Below are 17,400 nucleotides of genomic sequence, written 5' to 3'. Positions count from 1 at the left end.
CGCTAAAAAGGCCATATCAACTAGCTGGGCCATTGGCTCAAAGGTTTTTGGCTTCCCTCCAATTGAGCAACGTGAGCAATTTCATATTAGCCACCTACTGTGGTATATGCTCTAGTCTTGAAAAACCTGTGAAACCGCGATAGAGTGATTGATGGTTGAGGATGCGAGGTTGCTGACCGGGCTGGGAAGAGGTAGCGCGTGTATAGTAGTTTCGTGTAAAATACATCCGTCACAGTCTTATACCCGCCCCAGGGGCCCTCATCGCTTTCCACGGTTCGGGCCCTCCCTGGTCTAATTATCACCCGGGTCTAATTATCATAAATTCCATTACTGCCCACCAATGAAGCTATTTACAGCATCATACCCTGTCTATCTATACAATACTCCTAAGAATCAAGGAACTATTTGCGGTTACACTAGGATTTGGGCGCAATCTCATGAAATAATAGAGCCGGCGGTGATCCAACATGCTTTGGTACGGCTACATGGCTGTCTGTGACACGGTAATTTGAACGTTACCCGGAGCTGCGGGAACATACTAAGCACGTATTGAAAATGAACGCACACTGGTCAGTAAATTTTGCTCGCTTAACTGTCTTTGCCAAAACAAACTCTTCTATAGACAAGTATGCTACAGTATATGGGAAATAACATAAACTACGATCTGTAGATATCCGATGCTCAGCCTGGTTTTGTGTCGCTACCCTCCATAAAACTCAAACTTCGGTTGTTAGAAGTCTAGAGAAACGAACATCGTAAGCTTTGATCATTTATATAGAGGTCTTGGCCAAACGTGATACTATTGATCTGATTTATAAGCATAGGAACAAAAAGTCCTTGCAGAGATGAGAGCAAACCACGCCAAACCGGTGAGTTCACTTTTGCACGGGAGGTTTTTGCTAATCAACGGATGCTGGACAGTGTGTCACAGAGAAATTCAAAATATCATGGATTTTTCCGGGCTTACCGCTTTTAGTGCGTCAATTGAATTTGCAGAGGTTGTGGTTGAGAGAAAGTCCACAGCGAGAGAGTTTGCGGGCCAACGCGTAAGGTTGTCAATACCAACTGCGTCCTTTTTGGCGTATTTCTGCAGAAGGACCATCAAGATCTTCCCTATGGAGTCAATCTCTGCTTTCTGCGATGTGTCTGGCTTTTTGCGTTCACAAAACTCTAGTCGCGCTGAACGCTACGGTGAGTTACTCTGTAATCATGAAAAGACTGTCAAAAGACGTCTGGACGTACCAATCTTTAATGTCCCGTTCAATTTCAACAGGACCCCAGAGCAATCTAGCCGGCTGTGGCTGAGACCTTGAGACAAGAGGAATGATAGACCATTGATAATCTGGCAGACGTCAGCTCAAAATTCCATCTCAAATCGTAGGCAGGAATCATGACCTGGCTCATGATGACCGCCAACTGACGCTCGTCAGGAAAGGCTGGACATGCAACAATATGATTCAGAGTTAGTGGAATGTATTCACCCACAGTGAAAAACATATCATCACTGCGAAGGCAACTCTGCAGGGAAACTATGTTTTCGTTGTTGACGGAAGAACCAAGCTTTAACATCTCTTCGGCTTGCTGGCTAGGGTACCCGCGTAGCGAAAAAAGCCCCTCCGCACTGGATCCTTTACTAACTACTGTCATCTCACCAGCGATATCACATTGGTAAATTGCTTTGAACGTTTTCCAGGGGGATTCGTTTCGGATAGAGATTTTTGATTTCCATTGACGGTCAAACTCGCTTTTGCTGGGAATCGACGTCTGCAGATAGCCCGAAGAGATTTCCGAAGGGCGCAAAGACGTCGGTGAACTTCTTTTCCTTTTGACAAAGCGGATACCTTCTTGTGAAACATTCCTGTGTGAAGTATCTTTGGGGGGATACCGGTTTGTTGCTGCCTGTGCTGCCTCCACCGTCTCGGCCTTTCCTGTTGCCCTTTTTTCTGTTGTCGCTCCACGTTTACCTGTCGTAGGAAGAGTATTAAAATCAAATTGTGTGACACGCTTTCCTCTATCAGCATTGCTTGAATTCATGCTCAAAGATTTAGAGCGAAGAAAATCAGCTAAGGGACTTCAGCGACTTAAAAGAACAATCTTTCTTGGAAAGCTTTAGTGTAATACGTGTTCAACGGCCTGAGTTCAAAGGAGCGCCAAGTTACGGGTTGGTAGTAGTTGAACACCAACACGTGAGATCTGGATCTTTCCGATTAAAAGGCTGCTCTCAACCCCTGGAACCCTTTTCATACTCTCTTTATCACACCCAATGCAGCGTAACGTGTTCACCGACGAGGAAGTGCAACTAGCCTCAGAACGTCGTTTGAAATACCTAGGAACAGCGAAGGTGCGACTAAATGAGATTATGTTTAATCCTCCTCTTCCAGAAGACTTGGATCCCAAGAACCTAGAACGCCTTCGTGAGATATTTCGAAAGCACCGCTGTCGTCGACTGGACATTGAAAACCATGTGCCTGCTATAGTATCTCGCGAAGGCTTTGAAGAAGCCCTTCATAAAGCACATATCTCAGCAGAGGACCTCTCCGCTAGTTCAGCCAATACGTTGCCTTTACTTCGATTCCCAGCCGGGGAGTTAAAGGGTCTTCATGGCCGGCATCGTGCGCAGGTAGGATCAGAAATGTTGGCCCCCGTGGACCGCTGGTGGATTGTGGATCTTTATCTGAACGGTAAGACTCCTAATGGTCAAATGGGGGTTTTTATAACTGATTCGATACACTTTGTGCAGATATTTGTGGTAATCTCCTGTCATCCTTGATTGAGGAATATGCCAATCAAAAAGCTCCAAGTGACGGAGAGATTTACCGAAAGATTCGTCAATACGAAGGTGAACAAAACAATCCATTCAGACAAAGATGGTTCGTACGCCTATCAAAAAATAATCAAGAGCGTCTGGACCAGCTCGACAACCGGAGAAATCGTCTCCTTCGGGCTGGATTTGATAAATTGCTTCAAATTCCCGGACTTTGGCTTCATGGTTTGAGAATTAGCATGCTACACCGCGTGATTGGCTGTGCATGTACAGATGTAAGTTCAATATCTCAATCAAACTACTTATCCTGCCTGGTTTGCCTGACTCTTTTGTAGGAAGTTCTGCATTATCTCGTGGAGCACATCTTCGGGTCCTGGTTCCTTTTTGTCGGTGGTGACCTGATGTCGCTCAAGAAAATTGGACCTGACACTGTTAAATGTCTGCAGTTACTAGCTCCGGGTAGCTCAAAAAGTGATGCGAAGAAAGCACGTGGGGCTATTCTCAGTGGCGAGGCTTTTGCTGAATTTAGTGATCAAGAACGCGCCGCAATCCTGAGCAGGGTTGAAGCGTTCAAACCTTTGATACCCTCATTATACACCTTTTTTGAGGATTTCAAATACCTCGAGAGCTGTAGCCAATGCGTCAAAAGACTCTTTGAGCCCTCTGACAAGACTATGTGGGAGTCAATGAGTCATATGTTTTCAATTGCCGAAGATTCAAATAATGGCATTCTGATACAGACGTCCGAATTTTCATATCGTCGCCAGAATGCAGAAGACTACGATTGCCTCAATATGGCGTATCGACAAATATGGCTTTATGCTATGCGACATTACCCTTGCATGCCAGCGGACTCCAAGAATGATGATGAACTCCTGGCCAAACCAAACCGCGCCAAGGCTGACGTATGTGCAATCTATGAGATGGCCGATCTGGCTAAACGACTGGGTTTTAGCTCAAATAAGATAGATGAGCTAACAAAAGAGTTACCGGACTATCAAATTGCTCGCGCGGCACTTTTACAAGCCCGGAAACCGAACCGGTTTTACTATGCGGAATCTACGCTCAACGATCTCATTAAAAAAGTTGCAAACTGCTTTTCAGCTGCAGTCCTGATCGAAGAAACGGACAATGCTTACGGCAGTGAACCGCTTCTTGCAGTATATTCCCTGAACCTCAAAGCTCGTTGTGGCATGCCACAGATGAAAGCCCATAAACAGGACAGCAAAAGACTATTTCTGGATGCTTTGCACGATCCAACATCTGAGTCAGAGTCTATCACGACATTCTTTGTTCGACGTTGCGTTTATTTTGCTTTCTTTGGAAATGCATCTTTCCCCCCTCCCACTACAAGAGCATCATCGCCATCTCCATCTTCACGAGATGCTTCACCGCTTTTCGTGCCACATGAGAGCGAGAAGCTCCCAACCAACAAAACAAGTAGCAGAAGATGGTTACAAGCACGCCGACAGATAACGAGGATGCAGCGAAGCAATGCCAAAAAAGCAAAACCAAAGTCCGAAGTGCAAGATACGCAAGATATCGCAGATGCTCGGAAAAGACGACGCACTGACAATGGCTTGCAACCCATCGACCCATTTGATGATATTATGTTGGAAGCGGGAATAGAAAGGCTTAGAAACCCCCGGAATGCAAGTGAGCATCAATCTCCGGAATGTCCAACGTCCGACGATATCGCACTCCCGATTGGTAACTCTGCACAATCAGATAACACACTATGTCGATCAAAAAGGAGAAGGTCCCGCTCACCTGGTACAACTAGAGAGGAGTCCCCAGTCAACATCGCTGAAGGTTCCGTTGAAGAGACTTCCGATGCGGAGCAGCAACCAACACCAAATGCTGGTTCGCTCGGATTGCCAATCATTGTCTTCCCGGAAAAACTAGATTATGAACGTAATGCTACATCTGACCCGGGAAAATCTGCGGAAGGTGAGTCAGAATGCTTGCGCGCAGATTTAATTCGCACCGCCCAAAAAGCCCAAGAACAGATTAATCTCCGCTCTTTGCCATCACCCACACCGAGAGCGCATGATTCTGCATCGCTGCCTGGCAGAACACAATTTTCCATGCCACAATACCTAGAGGGGATTGAAAAAGCAGACAGGGAACAAGAGATTTTAGACGAGAACATCGCTCGGGAAAGGCTTCAGCAAGAGTTCAATTTGCCAGACACGCACCTTTCAGATGCTCATGCGTCGTCGCCATCCGGCGAACAGAGTGACTCCAATGTCTTGAACATAAATTCCGATACGCTAACTGTCGACAAAAGCACGTGGCGAGACTACCCAATCACCTCATTAGACTCGGCGAGATTGCCTGAGATTCTGGCACAAAGTTCCAGCCAAGAAGATCAAAAAGAACAATATAACTCATGGAAAGCGTCCACAAATGCGGTGATAAGTGATCCTGTTGGAACATCCGCCCTAAGCGAAGTCAGTTTGGACTTTTACTCCTACGAGCGCGGACGACTGAAAGTCGTGGACCATGTCAAGGTCCATCCATCAGATACTTCCCGAGTGGAGTATATTGCACAAAGGTACTTGATGAGAGACTTCGGGCTATACGATAATAATCTGCAGGGACTTAGTGCAGACCAGTGTTACCAAGCTGCAACCGTGGACGGGCACAATGCGATCTTGGTTCTTTCCACGGAAGAGGCCAGAGCACTAGACACTGCGGCAGGGAAAGAAGCTTTGACAAATGTACTTAATGGAAGTATCTTTGAAATTTAAACTATGTATCTCCCACAGGCCCACTCTCATACGGCATTTGCTCATTTATAGCCTGACTTGTAGCCATCATAGACATAACTCAGACTTCGAATTAAGATTGAACTTCTATACCATGCGTAGGAATATGATGAGCTTCTCAACTAGGCCGTATAGATGAAAATCAAGATTTAAGTAGTCCTCCTTGAAATATTGAAAATGGGACTAGCGCCACAGCCTAAACGGGCCGTGAGAGAGTTTGACCTGGATAAAACAATCTAAAAGTCATCTCTTATCACCATCATGCTCCTGTGAAATCCCTCTTGAGACGGAGAAAGTCACATGGCAATCGGCATACGAAATCCCTCTTGAGACGGAGAAAGTCACATGGCAATCGGCATAAGAAATCCCTCTTGAGACGGAGAAAGTCACATGGCAATCGGCATAAGAGTTATGTCTCATCTCCATGATTTCCTTGAGTATTTCAACTTCAGAGGGGAAAGGGCACATGGGAAATGAGATAGACAATTGCAGCGCATAGGCAGAGATAATTCCTGGGAAGGCGGGTACATCTGCATGACCAACTCGGAAACGCTAACACAGTACTGAATATGCCACATGATTGAGCAATCAGATCCGTGTAAGCTTACTGAGCATTTCGATTTAGTGTACTCGCAATTAAGAAGAATACCTAAAATTACAAGAAGAATTTGTATAATCTATGCAACCAAAATCTCTAGCATGTTCGTCTTGTTTATTACCCAATTGGGTACCCAGCACTGAATCAAGATTTTGGACCCAGCCGGGTCTGGGTCTGGGTTGGGTCTAGGCTGGGTCCGGGCTGGGTCCGGGCTGGGTCCGGGTCCCGCTGGGTCGTGCGGAAGCCTACCTCTTCATCATTTTCTCAGAACTGCTTAACAAGGTCGACATGCTACATGTACTGAGAGCGTCACCGACCTTCGCTCAAACCTCCCGTCGCAGATCCCTCAGGTCTAGACAGTCCAACAAAACATGTGATGCTCTCGAGGTCTAGTTCCTTACAGTGGTGGTTGAAACCAACTTTTGTGAAAACATAACATATTTAAACTTGGTGAAAACAGTATACTAGAGACCATGGCTTTACATCCCCTTGATTGTTTTCAATCCACAAATTCTCACAATTCAGATAGATAAAACTTGATCACAGAATTGGTTGACAAATACTTTCTTCCGCGACTTTCAGGTACGCAAGTATTCGTGTTCCAAATGTATAGATGTTCTGATGGCAGATTAATTCCCCGCCTTTGTTCCAGACCTTAAACTGACCCGTCGCTCAAAGGCGGTGATAGCTTGAGCCACCTCAGCTTCCGTCTCTATGTCTTCCGGAAGAATAACTTGCATGAAAAACTTCCCAGTCGCGCCTCCGGTGATCTTACATTCTGTAGAAAACTCGCGCAGTTGAGATACAAGGAAAGCTTTCACTGGCTCCTCGGTAGTTCTACATCTGTGTGGTCCGTACCATTGTTTCTTCATGTTCGTTCGACGAACGGAACCTTGCGGGTAAGGAGAAGGAGGCCGCGACTTTCTTGCACAAATCCCTGGAGAAGGTTTCCTTACCCTTCCAAGCTCTTTACTTTTCGTGAGCGTCGGGGCGGAAGATCGGGTAATTGCCATTTTCAATATAGTTGTGTCTGTAATCAACGACTGAGGTAATTTCAAGACTGTTTCTGCGCAGACAACAACCACGAAGGTTGAATATATAGATCCACAATGAAAAAATGATAAATTTAGCTACATCGCGCATTTTAGATGCAAATTATATTTTTACACTTTCTGATATCCATCGCCTACTTTTTTTTTGGATTGTTGCTCAGGTGATTTATGTTGACAATGAGCGATTATTTGTCTTGCGACTTTTGAAACCCTATATTTAACAGTATCCCTAGGCCCTTTGATTATTGCAATAAAAAGTATTGAACATCAATGTACATTTTTGGCCTTGCATTTCAATCTCTACTTCTTGTATTGTCTATTGTTAAGAGTGGTGAACACTGGAAAGAATGTTTAGAACCATTTCATTCTCGGAATGAAGAGATAATTACCCGTCCACTTCAGAGCTCTTGAACGCGCCCCACTAGGGTCATTTCCAATGAGTTTTGAACTTGTTCAAGTCTTCTTGCAAAACACCCACCTGCTTTCTTAACGTAAGCAGAATTATGTTCAATAAAACAAGCTGGCGTTGCGTTACAAGAAACAAAATAAGATAGTACTCTACATGAGTATATTTAGTTAAAGATTGTCTACTTCCATTTTCTGACAGTACGTTTATCCCTGGTTCGCCAAATTCAAGCACAATGCGCTGTATTTCAGGGATTTGGTTGTGGGTTTGGTCAAGGTATGTCGAAAAAACCTTTCGCTGTAAATTTACTGATCTGTCTGAAAAGAAGACGAGCAAACTTTGGGTTGAAGGAAACAAACATTGGTCAAGGAAGTCCACAAGCGGGGGCTTCTTATTCGAATTTATTCGCTGGCCCTATAATGGACTACCCGCCCGCTTATTCCGATTGTGTCCAGTCGGGACCGAATGGATACACTTTGCGGTGCAACATGTGCCGGAGAAGACGATCTAAAGCGTATCATAGATGGCATGCACTCGACCCTTCCAAGTTCCCCCTAGGAACACCCTGCTCTCGCTCGAGTTGTGTGGCTGAAAGGATGGGAAATGGGACAGTGCATGAATTGCCAGCAATATGCGAGGTGTACTAGAGATTACTAGGCTTTCGCTTTGAGTACGACTTGAAAGCTCACTGAAAGTGCCTAGAGCTCTCGATAATTGTTTCGCGTTTTCTTTTAGGCTATATGACCTCGCCCAGAATTCATCATCCCCGTCTTCGTATCACCTCTTGGGTTGGAAGTTCTCAACTTATCTTCTCACACTTTTTGTGCGTGTTCAGGAAATACACATAATCCCAACCTATATATGAGCAGTATGCAGGGCACCTTTGTCAAGCTTGTTGTATATAACCTCTGTTCGACAAAGGAATGATGTATCATATTCCTAAAAGGCACGATTGTTACAGTTTGGCGAGTCAGCTTAAATTACAGTAATTTCCTTTCCTCGGAATCCATATGTTGAAAACACGCGGCGGGATCAATCCTTCACCGCCACGTTCACCGCAATATACTCTATTTTCCGTGAGACTTGCAATGATATTGAATGGTTGTGTTGAAGACTGGAGCCTAAGGCACCAACATGGGTCTGCCTCTCGGCTGCTGACTGGTCAGCCAAAGCCCATGGAGCTATTCGGAACTGGGCTGCTGCTCAGCGCCTGGTTATGCAGTTTGCTCATCTACTTCACATTCTCCTCGGGTTGCCGCCTAATCTTTCCATGGAACACCTAGTAGTGGTGGGAAAGAACAGATTTGTATGCGTTTCTCCTAGAAAACAGGTCTCAAGAAAGGATATAAATATGCCCCTGAGAACGACAGAAAACATCATCAGAATCAGCTATAGAGATCGAGTCAGGCCGTTTGGCGGCCTAGAAATTCTCTGTTTAGCTTATTAATGGCTTCAATTACGAAAACTCTAAAATATTTGATGTGGTCAACCATAGCTCTCGTCAGTCATGACCAAAGTACCGCCGTGGCTACCTACGTGAAAGTTAGTTGCCCTACAATGTGTTATCCCCAGACCTTGAACTCTGTTGGTTCCTTAGAAAAGGGAATCGTCACAAGCAAGTTGTGACTGCGGTTGCTAGCATGCCTGTACCGAAAATAAACAGTTTGTCTTCACTCCTCAACTATTACATACTCCACAAACTCAATCTAAACCTGTCGAATGTGGCTTGTTCTCGCTGTATTCCAACATTTTCTTGCTTTGTTTCTATTGACAGCCTCATGAATATATATGAGCACAGCAGGTCCTGGCTAATGCTCGCTTGCGCTTTATGCCAGATGATACAGGGAGTTTTTCTGGACTATCCTCCTTTCAGTCGAGCCTGGCATGTTGCTTAGCCTTCCCCTGGATCTATTCCTTATCCTGTTGGATTATGTAAGGGCTCTCGCTTTATCTTGAACATGCATCTTACTGACTGATTGAAGTTTCCAGACTCGAGGGACAATTGGGCACTTTTCAATACTTCCAGGTCCTTACGCCCTCTTATTGGGAGCCGTCTATTTGTCCAGATTACTATTTCATTTGCGTCATGCTCCTGCTGCTTTTTGAATGGCAGGAGAATGGGGCTAGGCAGCCTAACGCGCATCCTGAAAGATTGGTCTTTCTGGGTACAAAGCATATCTGTTGACCATTATGGTCGCGTAGCAGAGCCCACTCAGACCTTCGTCGCAGATCTCGAAAATGATTTGCGACATATCTGGTAGGTTGAAAGCCTAGCCCGAAGGAATTCAGGAAAGGAATTATCACAAGAATTCTGACACAACCCAATTTAGCCCTGCTCATCTGGGAGGGCCTGGCTCAAACTATAAATTCCCAAAAACAACGGCAAAATTTTTCTCTCAATTTTCGCATTACTCTCTGATATTTGCTCATCTGCCGCGACTCAAGAATCTTTCAATCAACTACAATGCTGATTCTCGCCGATATTTTTCACCCACCGCGTATTCAACATCCGTTGAAGTGGACTTGAATAGTCTGCCACAGTTATCTTGCCTCCAAATTGAGTGGCTTGAAAATGACAATATCAGGTTTTCTGGAGAATCTCATTCTTTAAAGAGACTTTCATTGTATTCTTCAATCGTTCAAGATGGTTTTGCGTATTGTGTCAAAAATTTGACCTCGAACCTTGAAAGACTAAGTGTCTACCGTTCAATATTGGCTCTCCAAGAGACGAGCATGCCTTTTCTTGCGCTCCCTTGTCTCCAAAACCTTCAGTTGATTGACTCTGTTTTTTTTATTCCATTCCTTTTTTCTTCTAGCATTCCAACCACTTTGGAAGAAGCAACGATCACGATCGGATACCAAGATTGCCATGAATTGCAAATTTCTTTGCTAGAATCGCTTTCCCTGATACCTGGGGGTCAATGTCAGATCAAAAAGAAGAGTCGGAAAGAGTGTTTATTTTTAATCCAGCACCTTCTTACATCTCTTCAAGCTGGATAAACGAAACTTACCATTGAAGCTGAGTGAAGTTACAGTGATTCATGAAATCCCCTTAACCAGTACACACTGAGAAACTCCTTGCTGGCCTCAATGCCAAGACTTGAGTGTATATCGTTCATTGAGCCGGCCACACTTAGTTGAGGGCCGCTGTACCATGCACCTTTTATGATGCATTTGTCAGATTATATCAGACACTGGGAATGTTGGTCGGTGAGCTTTGATAGTCGCTGTACTGGAGAAGCTGCATATTACGGCAGCCCTCAACTTGGCGTGACCCGCTCAATGAGCGATCTAGGCTAGGGTCTTGGCAGTGGACTTATTCCGAACGCCGATTATAATCGCTTCTCGAGGATACCAACACATAGTGTATTCCAGCTTCAGTGGGCAGCATTCTGCAAAGGTACATATAATATGTCAGTTGAAATAGCCTTGTCATTATTGGGAGATCAGATCGATTTTCACGAAAAGAATGTATCTTGCTGCATTTTTATGAGGTCGTGTCGCAAATGCCTTACAGAAGAACAATTTGCTTACAGCATCATGGATGTCTTATTTTGTTATATATAAGGATTCAGAGCACACCTCTCATAACCATTACTGGAGGAGTCTTCTCGAAACGAATTTAACCGCTGCATTTAAGAGAGACAACCGAACTGTGCGAAAGTTAAAGAATAAGCGAGCGCAAATCTACCACATCTCTCAATGAAGTTTCTCCACAGTAGAATAGCTCTCCGAACTTCAACAAGTGAAATGAGGGAGATAGAGCAAGAAAAGGGCCTCCATAAAATCTCCAGCGCGAGAACTAGGCGGGTTTCGAGACATGTCGGCAAGTGCGCTCTGTTATTAACTTCGATCCTTAGCTGATAGAGCCCAAGGTGTCACGTTACAAATTGTTATTGAAGCATGGAAAACGCAGTATTTTGGCTGTAATAATCCCTCCGCGATTCAACCTGAAGAATATTATGCCATTTGTTGGTTTGTCCAGAAAATTCTTCACCTTTCCCAAACGAGTCGAGCAACATTACTCATTGCTCTTTACTACCTTTACAAATTTGCATCACGCTGGCAAACACGCGATATAGAGCTGAACAGCTTTGGCAATAGTACAAGCTCCGCCTGCCGCTTGTTTCTGTCAGCATTAATGCTAGCGTCTAAATATCAGGAAGATTACACTTTTAAGGCTGCTTCTTGGGCGGCTATTTCAGGATTCTCCGTCCTTGAAGTAAATCAAAGCGAAATGATGCTTTTGGAAGTTTCTGCCTGGGATTTGCACATGACCACTGATACTTTTTGGAATTGGGCCCGACACTTGTCAATTTAGGCGCATGGTGCGGAGATACTGAATGGCATTTCAATCTCCCACCGACATTTTCCATCGCTGGGGAAAGTTTCTTCGGCAATTTCATGTAATGAAATACTAGTGATAGAAACAAAAGTGAGAATAATCCAATCAAGCTTCCTTGTATCTCGTAGAGATTCCAACGAGATTTTGGCATCCTATTACCGGAATCACGTAATGACTAGAATATGCTTCCATATATCTTTTTATTATATAATATCTCAGCAATGCGTTTGCATAGAAAGAAGCCAATAATCAAACCCCAGTATCAACATCAAGTCTTGTGTGACGTTTCCGATCTACTGGTTTCATCATATTTTTTAGTGCCATCTGCTAATCCACTGCCTTGAAGGCCAACTCTTGTTTCTTGCTTATGAAAATTTATTACCTAGATAGGAGATCTACCTATACCATTTGTGAGGGTCTGTAACCCGATTTGTTTGAGTTTATCGTATTTTGAGATTGTTTAGCTATCCTATTGGTATTGTAAGGAGGAAATAAAAGTTCAAGATGAGCACATGTTGATCTTGATCAAATACTAGATGAAGTGGCTTAATGTCAAGCGCGATTTTGCAGCACAGAACTCACCCCGCTCGCGATTTTGAAAGCCAGATTTTCTTCCTTTTATTACCACCAAATTTCACAATTTCGCTCCCTTATGGCTCGATGTTTTAAGAAAATAGAAAATGATCTAACAGCTGATTACGAACCGCCAAAAGTTATGCTAATTTTACTTATACAATTAGGGAATTGCCACGTAGCTTACCGCGTGCAGCAGCGAGTGTCCCTCGATTGTACGTGCGCATCCGCAAAGTCAAGCAGCTTGTCTACATTGGACGTTTTAACGTCGCGTGGTGTTTCTATTGCAGACTTAGGACGTCCCATACTCTTAATTCTTACTGATTTTGGTCACCTAGTTATTTATACTTTGCTTACTTACCATCCTCTTCTTTTCATCCTCAGGGCCGATGCGCCCACGCGCGTCTTCTAATAAATACCATACAGCCCAACAAGGATTACAGGGGAAGCACTAAAATTGGACTAGTGCGGTTCAAGCTAGGGTTCGGGAATGAAGGTCTAAGAGTGTAGTGGTTTGTCTGATTTCGAATACTACTAACACATGAATTATGAAGCAAAACGAATCCGCTCTAAACTATTTTCTGGCCCTCTTGATCATGCATTTGGATCTTCTGGGGTCTGAAGAAACGCCCTCGTGGTCCTCATGTTTGCGTTTCATTGGTTCTCGATCACAAGAATCTTGCGATGGATCCTTCACGGTAGATATGTCAGTGCCGTATGGACTTTTCTGCGTTCCAAATCGGCCTTTCATAGAGCGGGTATCAGGTATATTGCAAACCGGTGTGGGCTCCTCGACTTTGGGTAAGATGCCTTGGATTTTGCTTTGACCGCTTTCTACAATTTATTAGCCTAGAAGTGATCACTAGTGATAGCCCAAGCCCTACCTGCTTGACTACTTTGGCCGTCCCCAAATCCAGCAACATATTGATCTTCCAAGAATCTGAATGTTTTTTCCTTCGTTGCTTCATCAGCTAAGCGAGAACGATTCACGGATGACTGTTCCAAAGCTCCAACCTCATCTGGGTCCTCGCAGGCAGGCGCTATAGCGGGCCCATGCAGACACCAACTCAACATCTGCAGGATCGTCTTCTGGGACAACGAGGCTCTCGTGAGTGAAAGCCTCCCAGAATCTGGGCGTACTCATTATGTCGGTATCGTCACCAGAGCTAAGCTGTTCTGCGTTATCATGGCACCATTCCTCGTCAACATGGATCACAATAGGGTTGGAAGCCGAGCCCAATGGAGCAGGATCATCTTCAACCACTATGGGGTTGATCTCCGTACCCGGTTCGGGCAAATCAAGAATCTCGTGTACAGATAACTTTACGGACTCTGTAGAGTCCCAACTATCGATCGAAGGTGATGCTTCGTGGTGTTAAGTAAGCAAAATCATACAAGTTTCAACGAGTCCTCATACCTTGACTTGCTCTAGCCATGCCGAGACGAAAATTTCCAACGGCTAAATCGGACAAATGTGATGGGGAAGATAAATGCCTCTTGCTTCGTAACAAAAGACAAGCCAAGTGATTGAATTGGACTAAGAGCACGCGGCCGCACAGCTTTATATGTTTTGTCCGGCCTAATATGCGTCGTTCAAGCTTCAGGGCAAGGCAGACATGCTCAAGTAATTCTCAGATGCAGGCGGTGGAGTTCCGGGCAGCGTGCATTGGTCCAAGAAATAGCTGCCAATCGTCTCCGTTGTTCAATGCATATTGCATAGAGCTACCGCACGAAAGGCTAGGTAGCTCGTCCACTCTATCCATGGCCACACCGTAAAGGACCGGTGCTATTCGGGAGAGCTGTGCGTCTGCATATTATCCGTGCCTAGTATCATGCCACTGAATCTACTAAGCTCTGCTCACCAGTCATTCCATAACGGAAGACAGTAAATGAAACACTCAAGAGGGATCTTCTTTTTACTTCCTCACGCGACATTATATAGCTTCAGTTGACAATAGCCGATCTTAGTACCAGTCATTGATTTGGTGACACTTTCTACCTCAATATATGAGTCCCGCATGGGCAGTAACGACACGTTAGGTCCTCTCAAACTGCGTCGTTACACGAAAACACCGCAACTCGCGCACTGCTTTGCTTATTTCCTGCACAACAGGAGAAAGACCACAGGCGGCAACCAACGAGAAGCGAGAAAAGGCCCTAAAATGGGCGAATCAGATGCCAAGCGAAGAGGCAAGTTTGGCAGGGCAGCTTTCGCGGCAAAAAGCCGCGTATCTCACGTGTAGTCATGGCCGAAATAACCCCTTTCATTCGTGCCTCGTTTCAGGGCAAGTTATACACTCTTTCTCCCTTCCCCCGGCCCTGGTGGGCAGTTCTTACTCCCTCCACCGTCTGCAGTCAGACAGTTTTGTTCCAATTCGCACAGCTTGAACTGGTATTGGGTGATGGCCTCAGGATCGATTGCAATCTCTTGCCTCACAAAAACCGAGGCGTTGAACTGAAGCGCACTCTTTTTCGCTTCAAAAACACCCTCCTTGCCACACATTGTAATCCCCCCTACATTGTCAAGGCCTAGCTATTGTTTTGGATTCGGTTTGATATTGGGGACACAAAAGTGAAATTGAGAAACCAAGGCGCATATTGAACCTCCCCATCCTTTTTCTTTACCCGCAGTTCCCATTACTAGAGAAACACATCACGATATCGCTTGGGGCATTAACAAAATAGCGACAAGCTTCTTTGGAGACATTGCTGGAATCATGGGTGGGAAAGCTTTTTTTGAGTCTTGAGATGGAAAAAGGTATATATCACAAGCGATTAGACAGGGGTTTATTAACTGTTGACCCTACACTAAATGTTTTTACTCACTGAACAGTTAGTATCTTTTCACCATTAACGACGGCACCGAAGGTTAGTATATAATTCATTAAGTGTACTAAATTCAAGCGGGTTAGATGTTATTTCAATTCCGCAATTAGCCCTTCTCATATCTCTTCATATCTCAAGCAAAGGCCAATGGATAATGACTGCGAACAAAAATCATTCTGTGTTCCAAGTGATATCCAAGAATTTCCAGAGCCTGACAGTATAGATATCGAGTTTACTGATAATGAAACTGAGCCACCGCTCTCGGAAACCGAGTCTGATAGATTATTTGTCGTTCCAGACGACATTGAACAAGGAGCTTCTGAGTCAGAGTCAGAGTATGAGCCTCCGGACTTCGAAATCCATCAATTATCGAATGGCACAGATGAAACCGAAGTAAGTCTTATTTGCAGCACCACGTTTAGAAACTTTGCTTAAATTTCAACCAAGAATGACACTTCAGAGCCAGAAATACTCAAAAAGAGAGTGATCTATCGATCGTCAGGCCCCGTTGTCCAGTATCAAGTCAGATTCTGGACTAACAAGGACCACCTAGAGCTTCTTTTTGATTGGATTGATGCAATTCAGGAAACAAATGATTGAAATGAGAGTTAAAAAGAATGATCGATAGGGGTAGAGGACGTGATGTGGTGAAAATGCTCTCTTGTTTCCTTCACCGTTATTTTTAGGCAATGGTAAATGCGTTCGAATACTGCAATATGGATTACTTGCACTCCTAACTAATCCGAGACAATTTTTGCGCGGTAAATTTCAAGTGAAACTGTAGTACATTGCCCATATTTAGAACAAATTTTATGAATCAGAGTCAAGTATAACCTGCCATGGTTTGTATATACATCAGGGGCGGCAATAGACATTTTCTTGGGTGTCAAAAGTGTTGAAAAAGGGATCGGGAAGTGAGATGTCCAAATCGTTTTAGTTTCGAAGTGGTTCCTCAATCAAGTGATTTGCGGCCTATCATCCAATGAACTGATATAACATCTCTTCCATTAATGGTTACACTAACTTCATTACCACCGGTATACTCAAATTTTGTGTTTCCAAGGGATACAGTACAGGGCAGATGGAACCCGAGTCCAACAGGGAATTAGGGAAGATTGATGGAAATTAAATTAATACTTCTTGCAATTGTAATCCATTTCTGTAAAGACACAGCGGCTCTAAATGGCAAGTTAAATTTAACGACATTGGACTAGACCTATCTCTTTACATTCACCGCCACTTCTCGTACCGCAAACAAACTGAAATACTATATTCTCCCACAAAAAGCCATAGATAGAATGATCCAGTCGGCTTGTGGGGCAGGGTCTGCCACTGTCTTGGGATTTGCGAAAAGCGCCGATAAGACTTGCAAAGTATCCGACCGGCAGGGCCTGGCGATTACAGGAATTGAGAGTGGCCGCGAGAAGGCAGGCCCTCGTCTACAGGAGCATGTTCTTCTTTCACGGAGCCACAGCTGGCTGTGTCTGTTTTGCTAATCTGACACAGAGGGGGAGGTTCAGGAGACTCCGAGACTTTCGAAGAACCATGACCATCAGCGCAGTATGATGGGCGTTGCAACGAAAACACCGGTGGGCTTCGCACGAACATTCTCCGTTCAGCGTCTACACAGTAGTCCACTGGGGTCTTTCGAATCACCGGTAGGCTCCGTGCCTCCTGAAAGGTGAAACGGTGGTCAGTGGATTTGAAACGTGCGGGAGGCCTACCACTGTGCACTCACCAGGTCAGCCTCGCCAGGTCGAGCCCCTTCGTCTTTCGTAGCAAACGTGTAAACCCACCCGCTCGGCATCTGCATAGTCATCCAGATATCGATTCCGTAGCGGTCATTAAACTCCTTCAACCGCTTGAAAAGATTGTGCCGACGCTTGCGAATCTGCTCTTGCTGTGCCCGGTCATTTACCCGGATAGGGGCATTTTCGGGCCTTGGCCTCGGCATATTTGCAGATGATAAAATCCGTTATTTGCCTTCACGAGCGCATGCTTCTTTTATGTAAAAGATGTCTGCAATAGCGTTCAACCTCTTAAAAATAGCCGGGGCACTGTTCCA

General features: G+C 44.7%; 3 protein-coding genes across 3 annotated transcripts; 1 reads left to right on the top strand and 2 right to left on the bottom strand.

Annotated features, from left to right (window-relative positions):
* Positions 1-2,263: 2,263 nt before the first annotated feature.
* N7498_007872 (DUF3723 domain-containing protein) lies at positions 2,264-5,517 on the top strand (the record flags this gene model as incomplete). The annotated part of the gene is made up of 4 exons (XM_058454934.1): positions 2,264-2,681; positions 2,741-3,039; positions 3,100-4,031; positions 4,548-5,517. The coding sequence occupies 4 exons, from the start codon at positions 2,264-2,266 to the stop codon at positions 5,515-5,517; spliced, it is 2,619 nt and encodes an 872-aa protein (XP_058307183.1).
* Positions 5,518-13,083: 7,566 nt separating this feature from the next.
* Positions 13,084-13,872, bottom strand: N7498_007871 (uncharacterized protein; the record flags this gene model as incomplete). The annotated part of the gene is made up of 3 exons (XM_058454933.1): positions 13,084-13,343; positions 13,394-13,549; positions 13,650-13,872. Coding segments are annotated over 3 exons (639 nt in total), but the record flags the coding sequence as incomplete, so codon positions are not given.
* Positions 13,873-16,733: 2,861 nt separating this feature from the next.
* On the bottom strand, positions 16,734-17,289 carry N7498_007870 (uncharacterized protein; the record flags this gene model as incomplete). The annotated part of the gene is made up of 2 exons (XM_058454932.1): positions 16,734-17,009; positions 17,074-17,289. 2 exons carry the CDS (start codon positions 17,287-17,289, stop codon positions 16,734-16,736), a joined length of 492 nt encoding a protein of 163 aa, XP_058307181.1.
* Between the last annotated feature and the right edge of the window lie 111 nt (positions 17,290-17,400).

This window comes from Penicillium cinerascens (genome assembly GCF_028974065.1).
Source record: "Penicillium cinerascens strain IBT 15544 chromosome Unknown contig_9_segment0_segment0, whole genome shotgun sequence".
Lineage (NCBI taxonomy): Eukaryota > Fungi > Ascomycota > Eurotiomycetes > Eurotiales > Aspergillaceae > Penicillium > Penicillium cinerascens.
The sequence above is the reverse complement of the archived record's forward strand: the minus strand, read 5'-3'. Positions and strand labels throughout refer to the sequence as shown.